This window comes from Lissotriton helveticus, chromosome 2_1, assembly GCF_964261635.1.
Source record: "Lissotriton helveticus chromosome 2_1, aLisHel1.1, whole genome shotgun sequence".
Classification (NCBI taxonomy): domain Eukaryota; kingdom Metazoa; phylum Chordata; class Amphibia; order Caudata; family Salamandridae; genus Lissotriton; species Lissotriton helveticus.
In genome coordinates, this window is record NC_136059.1 from 3,815,697 (window position 1) to 3,827,831 (window position 12,135).

The 12,135-nt window shown below is 47.9% G+C and overlaps 1 protein-coding gene across 6 annotated transcripts in view; it reads left to right on the forward strand.

Annotated features, from left to right (window-relative positions):
- The window catches only part of LOC144817653 (uncharacterized), a 435,131-nt gene that overhangs the window by 294,788 nt on the left and 128,208 nt on the right, over positions 1-12,135 (forward strand). For 5 of the 6 annotated variants that reach the window (XM_078674375.1, XM_078674373.1, XM_078674374.1 and 2 more), the window contains one exon: positions 9,212-9,353. The exons of the other annotated variant lie outside the window; for it this stretch is intronic. In XM_078674375.1, coding sequence (XP_078530501.1) covers positions 9,212-9,353 — 142 coding nt within the window. The remainder of the gene's footprint in view (positions 1-9,211; positions 9,354-12,135) is intronic. 6 annotated transcript variants of the gene reach the window in all.

Sequence of the window (12,135 nt, forward strand, 5' to 3'; positions counted from 1 at the left end):
TCCCTTGAGGATGATAAAGGGAACTCTTCACATGCTTGACACCAGACCTGGAGAGAAATTCAACAAACTCATGGCTCACAAATTGTTTCCCATTGTCGGAAACCAACACTTCAGGAAACCCTTCCCTGCTCCATACATCACAAAGGAACTCAATGACACTTTTGGTATCAACATCTTTGGTAAGTTTGAACTCTGGCCATTTGGAAGCATAGTCAACTAAAACCAAGATGAACCTGAAACAACCACTGAGTACGGAGTAGGGACCCATTATGTCAATGCCCAGTTTTGCCCAGGGACGATCTGGACATTCAACTGGCATAAGAGGAGGAACCCAGGTCTTGAGACTTTTATCGGAAGATTTACATATACAACATTCTGCGACAAAGCAGTCAATATCTGAATCCATGGCAGGCCACCAGAACATCTCTCGAATTCTACGTTTGGTGAAGGAAGAACCTAAATGACCCTCATGAGCTTTGGCAATTATGTCTTTTCTAAAGGCAGAAGGAGGGATGATTTTGTCATTACGTAATAAAATACCATCCTCAATGGAAATCTCATGTCCAACTTTAGAAAAGGGTTGAAGAGAAGCAGACAACACTTTCTCACGTGGCCAGCCCACCTTGACAAAATTGCAAACATCCTGCAGAATACTATCCTTAACAAAAGCCTTCCTCCACTCGACTTCAGAACAAACTTGTAACTCAGGAATATCCACGCAAGCGACTAAGCAATCATCACAATCTTCATCGATAAGATTAGAAAAGGGAATGTCGACATCGTCGTCACACACAGTAGGAGGAAAACGAGACAAGAAATCAGCCCTTACGTTTTTCCCTCCGGCAATATGCACAACATCAAAATTGTATTGTAGGAGCCTGGTGACCATTCTTAAAATCCTGGGTGTACAACACTTGGTGAGACCACCACCTAAGATGTTAACTAACGGTTTATGGTCAGTTTGAAGCAAAAAACGCGTACCCCAAATGAACGGTCTGAATTTTTCAATGGCCCAGGTGCAGGCCAAAAGCTCCTTCTCTATCACAGAGTATTGAATCTCAGCCGATCTCAACACTCTTGAAGCAAAACTGATGGTTCTTTCCACACCACCTTCATTTTGTGTTAAAGTGGCACCAAGACCGACGCAACTTGCGTCAACAGTAAGACAACAAGGTAAGGCAGGATCAAAAGGTTTAAGTACAGAATCAGACATCAGGGAAGCTTTCACTTTTTCAAAGGCTAGAACACATTCTTCGCACCAAACGAATTTGACACCTTTCCTCAACAAATTACTGATAGGGCGTACAATAGTCGCATAGTGGGGAATAAACCTGGAGTAGTATTCACAAATGCCCAGGAGAGATTTAACTCCAGTTTTATCGGACGGAGTAGGGGCTTTGGAAATTGCGTCTAAAAGTCCAGGTCTAGGCTTAATTCCATCTTGCGTCAGAATGTGACCGAGATACTCAACTTCCGTACACAAGAATTTGCATTTTTCAAGTTTCAAAACAACACCATGATTTTGAAATAAACTGAGAACATTTTCTAAAACACAATCATGAGAACCGACATCCTTGCCAAAGATTAACACATCATCTTGGAAGACTGTTACACACTTGACACCTTGCAAAATATTACCCATAACTCTCTGAAAGACCGAAGCGGCCGACGCTAGACCAAAAGGCATACGTTTATACTGAAACGTACCCAATGGGGAAATAAAGGCAGTAATGTGACGGGAATCGGGATGTAGCTCAACCTGGTGGTATGCACTGGCTAAATCGAGTTTGGTGAAGAACTTTGCTCCTTTGGTAGCTGCGAAGAGATCGTTAATGCGGGGAAGAGGATGAGAATCTACCCAAATCTCCTTGTTAACTGAGCGAAGGTCAACACAGACCCTAAGTTTCCCATCCCTCTTACGGGCTACAACCAAAGGCGAAAGCCATAGAGAGGACTCAGTAGGTTCAATCACACCACACTCACATAACGTTTCCAGTTCTTTCTTCAAATCATTTCTGACACTGAAAGGTACACCCCTAAGTTTGTGTTTGACAGGTGTTGATCCTTCTTTTACAATGATCTTGTGCTTAAAGCCTTTTATTTTGCCCAATTTTGAACTAAAAACGGAGGGAAACTTGCATTTGAGCATTTCTAGATAATCAGAGCATGTAGCAATAAAGACTTGTTCCCTCGCACCAGGTTTAAGTGTCATTCCAAAAAGACCCTGATGGAACCAACCCAATATGTTGAGTCCTTTGATAGCAACATAAATTTTCCCTCTAATTTTCCTTCCCTGAAAACATAGGATGTCTTCAAAGAAGCCAAGGAGACTGATCCTCCTCCCTTCGTAAGACACAGGAGCACGGTCAGGAGGAAGAAGAGGGCGAGAGTTACTCCAAGTAAAATCAAATAAATCCTTGTCAATCATGGTGATTTTGGCACCAGAATCTACTAGGAGTTTCAAAATTTTGTCACCAATAGTCACCTCAATGATGGGGTCAACACAGGAATCAGGATCGCCTTCAATTATTGATTCATCAGGAAAATCGGAAACAACTCCAATAGTTATTTCTGAATCTGAAGACGAATCAGAATCCACAACACCCACAACAGGTTTATCAAAACTTTTCTTATTTTTCAATTTTAAGCAAACTTTAGCAAAATGCCCCAACTTTTTACAATAGTTGCATACCACGTTGGAAGCAGGACACGAAGAACCTTTAAGATGTTGGGGGTTGCCACATCTAATGCACATTTGGGAGGAAACAGTTTTATTCCAAACTTTACCTTTAGAGGTATTCAGTATAGGTTTTCTTTTGTTAAACTTTGAAGAAGAATTTAAACTTAAAGCATTTATAGGTTCAATAACTTTGTCTTCCAGTTCTTTGAGAGAAACCATAGATGTTTCGACACTTTTAGCTAATTTAATGGTGTCATCAAGAGACGGGTCACTCAATGCTAATAACTTTTGTCTAATGTTTTTATCCTTGCAATGGCACACAAACTGATCCCTTATAAGTTGTTCATTGAAGTTCTCAAATTTACACTCAGATGCCAATCGGCGTAATATAGAGATATAAGTATCAATGTCTTCGGAATCAGCTTGTTTTCTTTTAAAGAAAGTGTGTCTACGAACCATAAGATTGGGTTGTTTATCGAAACGTATTTTAAGTTTAAGAATGGTGTCACTATATTCATCAGAGACAACACCCTCAGTAACAGGTAGGTCAGGAAGGTGTTTGTAGACAGATCTACCCTCAAAGCCTAGTGAGTGTAAAAGAAGACATTTCTTTCTCTCAGGACGAAATCTAGATGCTCCAATAGCTCCAAGATAATTTTCAAAGGCATCATGCCAGATTTCCCACCTAATAGAAGGTTCGCCAGGAGTTTCCAGGAAAGCTGGAGGTGGATTTACTGACTGTAAGGTAGACATGGCTAAGTGACAAAATTAGTGATGAGAAATATAAAACACAGTTGTATACAGTAAAATAGTGTGTGCCAGTGTAAATTAAGCAAATGGAATAAACATTAACAGCGTACAATAAACAAAGGAGCTGTGTACATCAGCGTGTGTCCAGGAAAAGCTGTGTACATAAATACGTGGAAAATGGAAACTGTGCGCATAAATAACTTGACGACAGGAGCTGTGCGCATCAGCGAACAAATGGTTGCTAAGCAATGAACGCTGTGCGCATCAGCGGTGAATGCGCGAAAACGAAGCTGAGAGCTGTGCGCATCAGCGGTGAAAACAAGTAGAATGTTCAGTACGTAATAAAGGTGAGCGGAAGGACCAATCCCAAGGATTAAAACATTTGTCCAATGAAAATGAACAATGAAGGACGAAGGGTGAGGACGTCAGACGCTCTGCACGACACTGCTCACAAACGTGCTGACATGGAGGCTGAGGCAGACGTCATGAGACCGCACACGGAAACAGAATGCAGGCAATCAAAGTTCCAGTAACCAAGAGGTCTCGAGGAATGGCACGAGGTACGAGATACAATTTTTGAATTGACAACGGTCAAAATGAAAACAGAGTAAAATGTCAGAAAAGTAAAATAATATAGAGGTCCGAGTAACCACAAGCGATGCCACACAAAGACGAGAGGAGAAAAAATAAATAGTCTTACAGTTTTTGCGTGGTCTTCGTTCGAAGTCGGTAGATTCAGACAACCGAAGTATGTGGTACACGGAAATCCTTTCTGAAATTTCCGCAGACGTAGACAGTTTCGAAAATGTAGGAAAGTACCGCCGTGACTGTAGAAGGTCAGCCTGATGATTCCGTGTGGATATAAGTGATGCCAACTCGATCCTGAAAGTGACGGTTGGTCAGCGATGACAGGAACGAAGCTCTATCTCTTGATGGCCAGGCCCAAGGGTATTACACAGCACGCATCGTCGCCAATAAATTTATGTAATAATCCAAGGGAGGCAGTAGTGTAGGTCGAGATAGGTTTAATTAATGGCAAACAAAATACAGCCAACCAGTTCAGTTGTAGTCTAAGGTAAGAATGAATTCCCTAGTGGAATCCACCACAAGAGCACAGCAGGGTTCTAAGAATGCACGGGAGTCATACTTAAAGAGACAAGGTATAAATAAACATTGCAAAACAAACCTAGAGTATTACACCATCCTTATGGCAAAGTTCACCTGATCCTTACTGTTGCTGCTCAGAGACTTTGCACCGATTTTGTAACGTTGGATACTTAATGGTCCAATAACTTTATATTCATGACCTCCTGACCTCTTTTGCAGTGGATCAAAGACTCTGCACCGTCTTATAGTATTGTCTATTTTGAGTGTTTATTGGTATCTACTGATCTCTATGGTAGTTGGAACAGAGTCTCTGCACTGCCTTATTTTATTGTCTATTTGAGTGTTTACTGTTATCTCATGATCTCTATTGTAGCTAGATCAGACTCTGCACTGCCTTATATTATTGTCTATTTGAGTGTTTACTGTTATCTCATGATCTCTATTGTAGCTAGATCAAAGACTCTGCACCGCCTTATTTTACTGTCTATCTGATTGTTTACTTGTATCTTATCAGCACATGACTGCTATCCTATTATGCTACCGTTTACTATACTGTACCCAATTATAAAGTCTAGTCACCCCCCCTGTTGCCCACTCCCCCCCCGTGAAGCGATCTGATATCTGTAAAGATCTTGTTCGCGCTATATAAAACTTTGAATAAATAAATAAATAAATAAATATTTTCAAATAAGGCCATTATGTGAGGCATTAACTGCTCTAAGAATGTCTTATTAAAAGGCAACTATCAATCCATCCGTTCCCGGGGCACTACCCGCCCTCATGCCGTCCAAAGCCTCAATAATCTCATCCCTCTCTCTACTGTCGGAAACGTTCAGCGATCTCCGCCTCCTCTGTCAATAACAACCCACTCTCCGTCTTGATTTCCGTTACCTGTGTCCTACCGCGCCGCGCTCTCATCAGACGAGCCAGGACAGATCCCGGCCTCTCGCCCTCTCCGTATGAACGCGCTGTGGCGTATTTACCCAAGTGTTTTACTTCGCTATCGGATGCAGCTTGCTATTCCTCCAGAAGAACCTTAATCTCCCCATCTATAGTCTCCTCTCCCTCAGCAAGCCACCACTGCTCAAGCTCCTTCAGTTTACCTTCTATTTCATACAAAGTCCTACGAATAGTCTTTAGTACTCTCGAATGCTTAGCCATAGCTACCCCCTGATATACACTCTGAACGTTTCCCAGACAGTCTGGAAACTATCCACAGAGCCAATGTTAGTATCAAAAAAGGTCTCTATGGCGTCTGCCAACTCCTCCTTAAACACTGGATCTAATAAGGAACAGGGAGGAAACCTCCATGTGAAAGGTGGCAGACGTTTCCTAGGTGGCTCCATGACCAACAGCAATGGCGAGTGGTCCGATAATGTGCGAGGCAACACTATACAATGCGTATCGAATTAATCAACGCGGTTGATACCAACCAGTAATCAATACGTGTGTGTATGTTGTGAAACGCAGAGTAATGTGTAAAACCCCCTCTCACTCCACTCCTAACTCTCCACACATCACACACACCCAGACATAACATAACTTCCTCGGTGCCGTCGCCGGACTTGAATTAATGAATGAAATTGGGTCTCATAGAGCGCAAACTTAGCCCAAGGGCATCAAGGCGCTAACGCAGACAGTACGTGAGGTAGGCAGAGAGAATTAAGCTGCAGACTGAGTGAAGGCGGACCCCCCGATCTATCCAGGGCAGGGTCCCTAGCCAAGCACAGTGCATCATCCGCTCCATAAACAGCGAACCTCCATGAAAACGCCTCACAAAAAACCACCCTCTACCTCCATCTACCCCCACCCACAGCCTCCGCCAACATGGCCGCAAGAAAAACATTCCCATGGCCCCATTTCCCCATGTCTCAAAACCCTTTAATCCCCCTCAGTGAGGAGTACAGCAACAGTGCCAGGCACGTGTGGGCGGAGGTACCCCTTCGCACTTAACTAGAACAATACCAACAGCATATAAAGCCAGACCTGGACCCCGCTTGTCATCACGCACATTTTTGCTGCCTAGTTCTGTACCAGTCACGCCCCCTAAACAATTGAATAATCCCCCACGTCACATTACAGAGCTCTATATGCAGTTATCCTATTAAATAAGGGAAGGTTCCCAGTGTCGCCCACCCCAGCCTCACTCTAAATGCACCCTTGTTGCAGAACCCTTCCAGGCGTGACACAATAATAAAATCTTAGTCTCTACTTCTCCGCCCATACTCTGTGCAGTGTCTCAAGCCACCCATAATAACTAGACATCTCAGGAAAATATACAATAATGCCATCTGTCTAAGGACATTAGTCACCCCGTCAAATAGTTCCCAGCACCTCACACAACCCCAATACCTACCAGTGCAACATGTCAGTCCTGATCATCTAACGCAGTCCTCTCCGACTCCTCCAGCTGCTGCCTTTCCGGCTTACACTTCCGCTCTTTCATCCAATTCTTGATGGCTTGCTGCGGAACCTTAGGGTCCGTAAAAATATGCGATTTCCCTTGCCTGTTCACACGTAGCTTCGCAGGGTACAGCATGGCATAGTCCACCCCATATCCCGAAGCTGCCTTTTGAGTCGCACAAAGTGCCTGCGGGCCTCTTGTACACGAGTGGTGAAGTCCGGCTATAGGGACAGGTCCGACCCCTCCTATCGCAATATTTTCTTCTCTCTGGCTACACGGAGGGCCGCATCACGATCCCTATAATTGAGCAACTTTGCTTTAATCGGACGCGGAGCAACCCCCAGCGGTGGGCGAGGTCCCAGGGCCCTATGCGCTCTCTCCACTACAAACATTGCCGAAAAGACATCATCTCCTAGCAGTGTTACCAGGAGTTTCTCGATGAACTGTTCCATGTTTCCTGTGACCGTCGTTTCCGGCAGGCCAACTAAACGCAGGTTGCAGCGCCGGGAACTCGCCTCTGTCTTGTCCTGTAGCACATGCAGAACCTTTCCCAGTTGTTTATGGTCTGCATCAAGCGTGGTCTGAGCCTCCTCAACTTCCGTTAGACGCCTTTCGGACATATCCAGCCGTTCAGCGTGCTTATCAAGGCGTTCTGCCATTCTGTCCATCCTATAGGTTAAGGCATCCATTTTCATGCCCAGGGAGGAAATGCCACTCTGTAGAGTCTTCTCCATAGACTTCAGGATAGTACGAATGTCCTCTCCATTATCTTCTTGCGCCGTCGCCTGCCCTTAGCACCCCCGTCCGGAGCGCGATCCTGACATTTCGATCGCTTCTGATCAAAGGCCAGCTTCGTCTGGGTCTTATCTCCCTTACCCATGGTCACTGTGGGTTCACTCTGCCACCTTCCACCAACCGTTGCACTCTCCACACATCCCAGTGACCGGTCAGAGTGAAAAAACAGGACCTCCCGAGGAAGCTCGCTATTTTATCCACTCTTCACTCCGTGCTTCTCACTCCCAGGTCACTGAACCACAGCGAAGCCCTGCCCCCACGTCCGGATTATCTGTGCAGTAGAACCCTCCTCTAGCAGACCACAAGCTAGCAGGGCACCGAAGATGGTATAAATATGTCTCTGCGCCAACACCTCTGATCCGCTGCCCACCGCACCCGCACAGTGCAGAGTAGGACAGGGATCAATCTTCGTGCATAAATAGCAAGTTCCTGCCCACCACACAGCTATTCTCCCTGTAGACGTCAGAGAGCCCCTATACCTCTGTATATCGCCAGCCGTCCATCTGTTGCCAGAGAGTCAGCACGCTGCTCCCCTCAAGCCTCAATCCAGTCCTTGCAAGCTGTGCCAAGCTCAACCCCAGGTTATCTGTGGGCCGTTCCACCCCAGCAACACCACAGCCAGCCCCTGCGCCAGGGCAGGTCCTTCAGTACTCTACAAATCCCCACCAAGGTCAAGTCCCAGCAGCTGCCACCGTGCCACTGCCCAGTGCTCCTCTCTCACGAGCTCCACTCCGCCAATCCAGGACACTCTCTGGGCCCCTGCCACAGCACCAAGCCGAAGCAAGGCCCCAATAGTGCAAGCCAACCGCTATCTCACAGGCATGCAGCACTGCAGGCGAGGAGCAGTATGTATACGCTCCCTCCGCACAGCCTCCGCACCTCTCAGCGGCGCTCCCACTTCAACGCCGGGGAGCTCCCACAGCAGGGCCTCTCCATGCGCCGCTGCCTCACCAGCTCCTCTGCTTGACACCGCCAGCCTCCAGGCAATCCCGCAAGTGCTCCACAACCCCTCAGTGCTCCTCCGATCTCCCCCTAAGCAGGCAGCACCTCGCGCCGGCCATCCTCCACGCGCACCGCAGACCTCGTCGACCCAGGCTGGGCCCAGCCGCACGTCGTGAGACGCAGCCCGGCAGCAATCAAGACTGTGGCTCGGAGATCTGTTGCCCAGTCGCCGCGAGCTCTCCCCCCCGCAGCTGTTCGTCTCTGTCAGCCTGCAACGTCGATATAAGCACTTACGGAGGGCACCTCACCCCTTAAGATGTGTCTACAGCAAGCCAGGGGGGTAGATACACACTAATGCATCAGGATAATTGCAGAATAGAGTGATGACTATACGGAGCACCGGGCTCAGGCAGCCATTGATCTCCCTAGCTAGCTCCGCCCCCTTCGTCTTTGTTCTTCTTTTTTATCTTCATACATTTTGGTTCAAGATCTCATAATTCACAAGTCTACTCCTGTTATGGTTTGTTTTTCAGGACCACATTATTGATGCCGGCCGCAAAGGGAATTATTCCCGCTTCATGAACCACAGCTGCCAGCCCAACTGCGAGACCCAGAAGTGGACGGTGTATGGGAGCACCCGAGTCGGCCTCTTTGCACTATGTGATATTCCTGCTGGTAAGACCGTGTGACCTACTTGTTTTCTATTAATATGAAACAGCCTGCATCTTAACAGATAAGTTCTTATTCCTTCCATCTAGTGTTGGGCTCAGACATTTGCGAGTTGTTTTTGTTAGAAGAAGTCTCGTGAGTCACAAAATGTGCTTCGACTCACCTTGGTGTACATTTCGCATGGGCACCGACTCTGTAATCAATGGTTTCTGACATGCACTGAGCGAGCTCAGCTTTCCTCGTCGTCAAGGGAGTGAGACGGCCAAAAGGACTTAGAACAAGTGCAGAGGACCGGCCCGCACATGAAGATCATGGCCAGGGCTTTCAGTATCCCTTCAGTCCCTTTGAGCCACATCACCGGTATGGGGTTCCAGGAGAAGTCCCGTGCTGAGGCAGAGCACCACTCCCACTGGAGCTGGGCTTGGACCCAAAGCGCGGATGCTAAGAGAAGGCAAGCAATGTTGTGAAGGCTTATGTGTGGTATACACGAACAGTATTTGAATCATCCATGTTAAGTTTGCTTAGAGGGCAGCGCAATGTTAAATTATTACGGTAGTCTGCTAGTTCCGATTCTTAGGGGCTCTGCATGTGTAGCTCGACTAGTGGCGATATGTCCGTCGTGTAGGGTGCTCTTTACAGTTCTGCAAGCGCTCCCTCTGAGGTCTCTGTGTCAAGGTCTGTTAAGTCATGCATTAGAGCTTCCCAGGATCTGGCCACCTCTATATTTCTCAGCCCTGTCTTAGCTTCTCGGAGCTGTATTCACCCCTCGCAGTGTGACCTTGGACAGCTCCAGGCTGGAATCCTCCGACACATTGGATTCAGGGTCTGATTCAGAGTCCAGAGGGAGGGATCCCTGTTCTGGTGTCTCCTGGCTAGTCTTACGTCCACTTATTTCAGCTACGACCTCCATCGCTCTCCGGCATCCCAGCCGAGCCTCTTCATGAGAGGGCGCTGCCAGGCTCTGCAGCGGTCGTTTGCTTCTGGAGCTCTTGCGTGGTTGATGCCACCCTCCACTTTCAGTGTCGGACTTTGACTCATTTTGGGTCTCCAGCCAGTCCCATGTTTCCTGCAGGGATTGGAAGAACTGCGCCCCACCCTGGGTCACTACTCTTAGCTGCGCCGGGAAGAGCATTGCATATTGGAGGGCCAGCTGCTGCAGTTTCTTTTTGACCTCTTGATAGGACACTCTTTGTCTCTCGACCTCCCTGAAAAAGTCTTGGTAGATGCACACAGTCGCATTGTTGGGACTTTATCTCTCCTTTCTTGCGTGCCTGCGCCAGTATGCAATCACGGTACTTGTAGTAAAGAAGTCTTGCCACTATTGGGCGCGGCGGAGTGCCAGATTGGGGAGGTCTGGCCGGAACTTGGTGCACTCTTTCCTGATCAAAGAACGCAGACAAGCCTTCAGGGGCTGCTGCTGTGCGCAGCCGTTGATCCATGTATTGTTCTGCATTTGTGCCTTCAATTTTCTCCGGCAGGCCCACTTCTCTGATGTTGTTGCGGTGTGAGCAAATTTCGGCATCCTCTGCTCTATTCTGCAGTGTCTGCACTTTAGATGACATAATTTGCAAGCGCTTCTGCATCATGTTCATAGCTGGGGAGAGATCGGATAGTGAACGCTCATTATTGGTCACTTTCTCTGCCAGTTTCTTATGGTCGTACTTAGACAAGTTAAGGTCTGTTCCAATAGTGTCAACTTTAAGTTCCGAATCTTCCCGAGATGCAGTTATGGCTTGCAGTATATCCTGCAGTGTGGGGTCGTTTGCAGGCCTCGCTGTTGATGGCGCAGCCCTCCCCACAGATGGCGCCGTGCCCGACTCTCCTTGGCCTGGTTCTTTCCTTCTGGAGGACTTGCCCATTTTCTCCAGGGTTCCAGCTCAGGCAGGGTGCGTACTTGTTATGCAGCACTGGTTCTAGTTTGTGCCATCTGTTTCTCTCCAGGGTTGTTCAGGGTCCTATTCTCTATAGCACACTGGGGGCTGTGGTCTCAGCACCACTGGTGTTTGTTTAAGTGACCCAAGGATTCTGGATGCCTGGGGTCAGGGCTTGCTGAGCAGTATATGCGGGCCTTCCCGCCTCCTCTATTGTCCAGCTCTGTGGCCTCTGTCAGGTCTGTACATGCGGCCCCTAATCTATCGGTCTAGTGCTGAGCAGGGAAAATTCCTCGTAGGTCATGGGCCATCCATCGCAAGTGGGTACAGGTTGGTGATGGGCCTCAGGCCGGGCTGCCGTTTCAAACCTGCTGTCGCCTGTTTGGTGTTCCAGAAGGAAGCGGGCAAGCATCTGCTCTAAGCTTCTCGCATCGCAAAGTGTTGAAGTGAAGCGAGACTATGCAGCAGGTTTTTATGGTGCAGGGCTAATCCCCCCATACAGTGCAGTCCCCAGTCGTCACACGGATGGCCTCGGCTCCATGAGCCCTCTCGTATGTCAGGGGCCTCTGCTAATTGATCTCCCAAAGGGCGTGGGATTCCCTCCTCCCACGTCCTTGCTACTGGCACTCCCTCTCCTCGCTTGCGAGTCTGGTTCAGTGCTCAGCTCTGTTGCATCGCTGTTCAGCCGTGCGGGAGGCCTGCGGATCTCACTTCCTTCCGACATGCGGGGCTGCTCACATGTGAGATCGTTATGCACAGAGACATCTGCTCGGAGGTGTAGGCCGTCTTCTCGGCTGGATCAGTGCTTCCGGCAACAAGGTGGTGTCCGGTCCTCATCCCGTCCAGTCCATCTCACCTCCAAGGGCAGTTGCAGTTCTTCGTGCGCTAGGCCCCCGTTCCCCGGTCTCGGGAACTCT